Below are 6,037 nucleotides of genomic sequence, written 5' to 3'. Positions count from 1 at the left end.
CTGCCCCCCCGGAGGGGGGGGGGGCCGGGGGGCGCCCGCCGGCCCGGGCAGCAGGAGGAGCGTCCTCCGTGCGGAGAAGGCGGCTGCGTGTCAGCTTGCATGCACCGGCCTCGCAGAGGTTTCTGCGGAAGCGCTGCAGCCAGGATGGCAGCTCTGGATTGGTGCGGCATTCTGCCATTCCTGCGTCTTCTCCGATGTTGAGTATTGGCGATGCTCAACTTCCCGGCCTTGCTGCTTTCGCTGGTCTCCTGGCTTCCAGCTGCCTCCTTTACAAACCTAGCCTCTGCTGGGGTGGGCACATCCAAGAGGGTGAACTTTCAGTTCAGAGCCTGCTCCCTGCCTTGCTCAAAACACCTTGTTGCATAGCTCGAAGTCCTGCTGGGTTTGTATTTGTGCTAGTTATGCGGCTACTGGTTGAGCTGGAGATCTCAGCTGGCATAAGATAAGGATGCTTCTGTGGGGAATGCAGAGCCTGCGGCCCCGGCCGTTAGACCTGAGCATGTGGTGGTGTTTGTCACAACTGCCAATCCAAACGTGGTAGCTTCTGTGTAAAGATCTCCTATTCTTGCTGGCTAAGTTGCACACCTCCTCTCACCTCTTGCGCAAAAGGGTGCTTCTGAGCTTTGAGAAATAACTGTGAAGAAGCGCTTGTCAGACTGGTTCCTTTTGTCTCTGCAGGCTTGGTTGGGCTTGCTACCGAGAACACATCCGTCAGTTGTCCTCTATATGAGGCGAGCTTAACCAATTTCTTCTGGGCTGAGGTCCAGCACTCCTGCCTGTAAAACATGTTTGAGCATGTGGGTTGCACAGCTCTGAACTGGGGCTTCACCACACCCCCTCTTCCCCTGCTCTTCTGGGTCCCAGAGACTTAATCTGGGCCCTTCTGCTGTCCCTGTGCCGCTCCCAGGCAGGAACAGGGACACGTTTCCCAGGCTCGGACAGGTTGGTAGTATTTGGCTGCTTCTTCTGAGCTGTCAGTGCTACAAGCCTTCATCTTCTTGGAAACAAATGAATTATTATGCTACCTGCAGAGCCTTGCTCTGTGAGTACTCAGTCAAATTCCCCAGCAGGGACCTGTTGCCACTGGGTCTGCGTGAACCATCTTCATTCTTTCTCTCGGCCAAGTCTCATCTTCTAGAGTGGTTGTGCTTAATATAAGGATCAGGCTGTGAAAGGACCAGACACCATGCCTTGCTGGGCTGATAGGTTTATTTGCAGATAGTGTGGCAGATGAGATTTGCACATAGTTTAGAGGGGCTGGTGGTTTCCTTGCTTCGAAAATGCTCTTGCTCTGCTTTGCTTGGTGGCACAATAGCAGGCATCACCCCTGTAGAGAGTGAATGCTGGCTGGCCTGCAGTGTTTTGGGGCACTCTTCTTCTTGGCACTCCACTGATGCACACGAGCAGCCCAGATGCCTGACTTCTGCCTTTGGTTTGGCTTTCTGAGTAGAGACCTCATTTGGGTGGAGGCACAAGGGAGGCTGCACTCGGTGTTGAGACTGGTCACAACTTTCTGGCTTGCTCACTGCCGGCACAGCTGTGGAGCACAGAAGAAGTTTGGATGGGTGCCCTGAGCTCTGTGGAACAAGGGTTTTTCATGACCAATTTAATCTGGCTGAAGAACAAGCTGAGAGCAGGAAGATAGGTGCTGGCTACAACTTCTCAGCCACTCTTCATGCTGCACCTGTGGTTATAACCATGCCATGAGCTGAACAGTGAGCAGATCCAGATGCAATTTCCCAACTTCTCCTGCCCCCCCTTCTTTGTTGGGTTTTTCCAGAAGACTGGGCATCTGTGCTGGAACTAAAGATTCTGGCCCATCCCACAAAGCTGTCCTCTCTGCACCAGCTGGGTTCATGTCTCTTCTTCTCCTGTCACTCCTTGGTATGGGAGAAGGATCTGAGAGGAGTTTTGTTCCCACCTTCACAGCTCTTCTGGGTGCTAGAGCTCTTCTGCCACACTTTCTCTTCTTCTGGGCAGGAGGCTTTTTGCTTGTTATTCTCGGTGCATGCAGTGCACCAGGGAAAAGGCACTGCACCCGAGAATCACATCAACCTTACTGGAGGCCTTTGGGTGCCTGGAATCAGGAACATCCTTGTGAGTAGGCAGGACAGCAGCAGGAAAGTCCTGTGCCCTCTGCTGAGGATGTGCTGCATTCCTTGTGCATGCCAGGAGCCTCCAAGCCTCCCTGTGCCCTGTCCCCTGTCTGTCCTTTTCCTTCTGCTGACTTTTGCCCACTGATGTCGAATGTCCTTGTCTGAGGTGCGTGTGATGCCAGTTCCCCTTGCCTTCTCTGGCCTCCCCTGCCAATTACTGACTAGCAGGGGGTCCTGTCTCCTCTGTTCCTGCCTGTCAGTGTTGGTTTTGCCACCCAAGTGCTGCAGTGTTGTCAGTGTGCTTAACCCTGACTTGGCTTGTCTGTGGCCTGTTTCAGTGCGAGGAAGCAGCCTACGAGGAGCGGTGGTACCCAGCTGGGAAGTGGGCGTGTGTCACCAAGGGGGAGCCCATGTATGAGCAGAGCATCTCCATGAGCTTCATGAAGCTCATGCGCTACATCTGCAAGGAAAACTCTGTAGGTGTGTGCTGGAGGGGGCTGGTAGGCTGCACAGAGGGAGGGCCCTGCTGCTGTTCGTCTGGAGTGGGGAGGAGGGCTGCTGCCACTGACCCAGCCATCTCACTGTGCCCACTGCCTCCCTACCTCCTTCCAGGTTGCTATCTGGGCATGACAATCCCAGTACTCAACGAAATCCACCTGACCAAGGAAGGGACCGAGCTGGAGCGTGAGGTCGTAACTGCATATTATCTCCCGGGAGAGTTCCAGCAAAACCCCCCTGTTCCCATGGACCCCGAAATCCACATCACTGAGAGGGCACCACTCTGGGTTATAACCAGGTGACCCCCAGCACCAGAGGTGTTTTGTCAGCTCAGCAGGGGTGTATGAACTCCCTGCATTGCTGCTGTGGTTTCTTGGGCAGAGGGATGGGAGACCTGGCTGTGGGAAGGGGGAATGTGCTGGCTCTGTTGCTTATGTTGCTCCCTTTGCTGCAGAGTTTTCTATGGGATGACCACTGAGGAGACGATTCTGCGAGAGATCAGTCTCTTCTGGGAGCTTTTGGGCTCCACAGACACTGTGCTCCGAGAAACCTACATCGTGGCTGCTTATGAAAATCCCAGTATCCCTCAGCGCCGCAATGAGATCTGGTTCATCTGCCGAGCGGAGTGAGTCCCCTCTGTGACCGCAAACCATCCTGTGACAGGACCTGGTGTAGATGGCAGTTCTGACCCAAAGGAGACGAATGCACATCCTGACCCACCATTCACCCACAAAATGACAGACTGGGGTGGGTTTGCACTCTGCCCTGTGAGGGCCCAGCCAGGGGAGAACCTGCCTGGTCTGCACTTTGCCTGCCCCTGCAGGGGCCAACTGAGGCTGGAGCTGGCACCGGGGAGAGCCTCTGCCGCAGACTCCTGGTGGGAAGCACGTGGTGGGGGCTCATGTAAGGCAGTAACCGTATGGGCTTGGGCAGTATGCTAGCCCAGCCTGGACTTCTTTTAGCTCTGAGCTGGGATTGCAGACCTGTGCCAGGCATGCTAGTGGGGCTTGTGGTTGGCAGAGTCACAAGCTGATGGTGTCTGGAAGGCAAATGACTGTGTACGAGGTGTGGGACTCTGTCTGGGCTCTGGGCTGCTTCCTGTGAGAATGACTGCCTGTCCTGAACAGAGCCACTGAAATGCTGCTGCAGGGACAGTGAGGTTCAAAAGGGGAAAGGACTTGCTACAAGTGAGATGTGGATCCCGAATGTTCCCTGTTGGGGTGGCTCTCTTTGGACTGTTGAGTGCCTCCCTGGATGTCACTCATTGTCCCTTAGCCAGGACTGGGGCGCTGGCAGCCTTTGTCTATCAGTTGTGGGTGCTGTTTTGTGGACTTGCTGCAAGCTGAGAGGGACAGGTCCTGACAGCAGCAGCAGTGGCCCCACTGTGTGTTGTGCTGTGCATTGATCAGTGAGTTTCACATCCATGAATACTGTCATGCTTTCCTGGGGGGAAGCTGGTAGTGCCAACAGTAAATAAACCCAGCTCAAACCACTGCAGCTGTAGATCACTGATGGTGGGGCTGGGGGGTGCCCAGGCTGGTTTGCAAAGAGCCTTGCTCTCCTTCCTCAAGCTGCTCCAGGCTGCAAAGCTGTGGCTAATTAGAGGGGCTCTAATGTTTGCCCAGGTTATGGCCTCGTGTTCAGCCAGGCACAGCCACTGCTTTGCTGCACAGGCTGCTTACAGTGCTGCTACAAACAACTGTGGCCACAGTCGCCTGCAGGTAAGGTGGTTTTCTGTCGGGTGGGGTCTGCTCTAGCCTCGTTTTTCCCCTGTGTAAAAAGTTGGCTCCTTTGTACTGCACAGGGGCACCTGATCTTGGGGGCTGAGAATTCGAATGCTCAACATTGTGCTGGTTCGCTGCAGGAACTGGTGTACTTTTGCAGGGATGTGCTTAACTGGTTAGGTGCGGAGGGACTTCTGGCTGCTTCTGACCCAGTTCCCAAGGAGTTTCCTCCTGCTGTAACCAGAGGCACGCTGTGTGCCTTGCCTCCTCCTGCTGCTGCTCAAACTCTGGCTCTGGCTCTTTGGCCCTACAATGTGGCTGAAGGCGGGGAAGGCCAGGGCCAACTTTGTGGTTTCATTGCCCTAGCAGCGCAGGTGGCTTCTGCCACTCCGTTCTCCACTCAGATGTTGTTCACTGCCCTGTCCAGGCTGGCTTGTTCTCTGGCAACGAGGGAGCCTGGCTGATCAGCCTGTGGCTCTGGGGAAAGCAGGGCCAAGCGTATTACACCCTCCTCTTCATGGGAGCAAGGTAGCTTCAGGCAGAGTCTGGGTAAGCACAGCAAGAGCAGACAGTGGTTTTCTGGGTATCTTGTGGTGTAGTTCTTGTCCCTCGGGCACTAAAGGCAGGTAGGGCTGGGGAGGTGCTGTGACAGTCTGCAGCTCTGAGGGCTGATGTGGCCAGTGCTCCTCAGATAAGAGTAGCGATACCTGGATCAGCAGTGCTGTGCTCACTTCCCTCCTGGGGAAGGAGAAGCAATTCCCTTATGTGGGGCTAGGATCCGGTGGATCAGTGTCAGAGCAAAGTCAGCCAGCGTGTGTGGGACAGAGACCCCCTTTTACTACACATTAGCTGCTTTGCTTGCTTGCCCTGAGCTTGCAGGTGGAAGCAAAACTTGCTTTCTAGAGCTTGCCGAGTAGGCTACCACTTCCTCTGAGGCTGCTTGGTCCCCAACCACAACCAGAACAGCTTTTGGTGACAGGAAGTGGTGGCTTCCCTATGAGAAAGGACTGGTTTGCGGCTAACTGCGGAGCCGCACAGCCACGTGCCCTGCTGGGGCAGCTCTGTGGTCCCCCAGGCCCTGCTCGAGGTGGTAATGGTGGGGGGCTTCTGGTGCAGCTCCAGGCTGGCACAGCCATGCAGGGCAGCAGATGTACTCTGATCCTGTGCCACAGGCTTTGCTGAGTCAAGGCTTCATCATCCTCTGTGATGGATCCAGCAGTGCTCTTGGGGATGCTGCGGGGTGCCTGATGGTGAGTCTTCCAATGCAGTACCAAAAGCAGCCAGCATTTTGGGGGTTCAACAAACCGGCTGGAAAACTAGTGTTCAGAGCTGCAGCTGCCAGAGCCGGTAGCACAGGGCTGCCGCAGGCTCCCCAGGAGGCGTTCGGTCCGGCAGGGAGGCGTCCAGCCTGTGCCGTGCAGGTGGTCAGGTCACCTTGCACTGCTGTGCCCCGGCTTTGGGGGATGCGGAGGGGCGGCAATGTGTTGTGCAGCGGGGGCTGCGTGGCCAGCCCCTCTGCCTGGAGCAGGGTGCAGCGCTCCCGGCTCCCGCATGCCCCTGTGCTTTCACAAGGCCTCTCAGCAGCGGTACAGACGGGGCGCTTCTACCGCATCGGTTTAACAAGCCCGTCTGTGAGAAGCCCTTCGGTGGGAGGGGAGCTCTGTCTGCTCCTCGCTGCTCCGGACACCCCGCGTGGGGCTTGCTGCGGGCAGCAGCACC

The 6,037-nt window shown here is 56.1% G+C and overlaps 1 protein-coding gene across 1 annotated transcript in view; it reads left to right on the top strand.

Annotated features, from left to right (window-relative positions):
- Positions 1 to 4,086, top strand: part of LOC104128791 (heme-binding protein 1-like) — a 6,368-nt gene extending 2,282 nt beyond the window's left edge. Inside the window, exons 3-5 of the mRNA XM_035897070.1 lie at positions 2,317 to 2,576; positions 2,709 to 2,892; positions 3,049 to 4,086. Coding sequence (XP_035752963.1) covers positions 2,317 to 2,576; positions 2,709 to 2,892; positions 3,049 to 3,223 — 619 coding nt within the window. The 3' untranslated portion in view covers positions 3,224 to 4,086. The remainder of the gene's footprint in view (positions 1 to 2,316; positions 2,577 to 2,708; positions 2,893 to 3,048) is intronic.
- The last annotated feature ends 1,951 nt before the right edge of the window (positions 4,087 to 6,037 follow it).

Source organism: Egretta garzetta, unplaced genomic scaffold, assembly GCF_000687185.1.
Source record: "Egretta garzetta isolate BGI_Z169 unplaced genomic scaffold, ASM68718v1 scaffold17, whole genome shotgun sequence".
NCBI classification, from domain to species: Eukaryota; Metazoa; Chordata; class Aves; order Pelecaniformes; family Ardeidae; genus Egretta; species Egretta garzetta.
The sequence above is the reverse complement of the archived record's forward strand: the minus strand, read 5'-3'. Positions and strand labels throughout refer to the sequence as shown.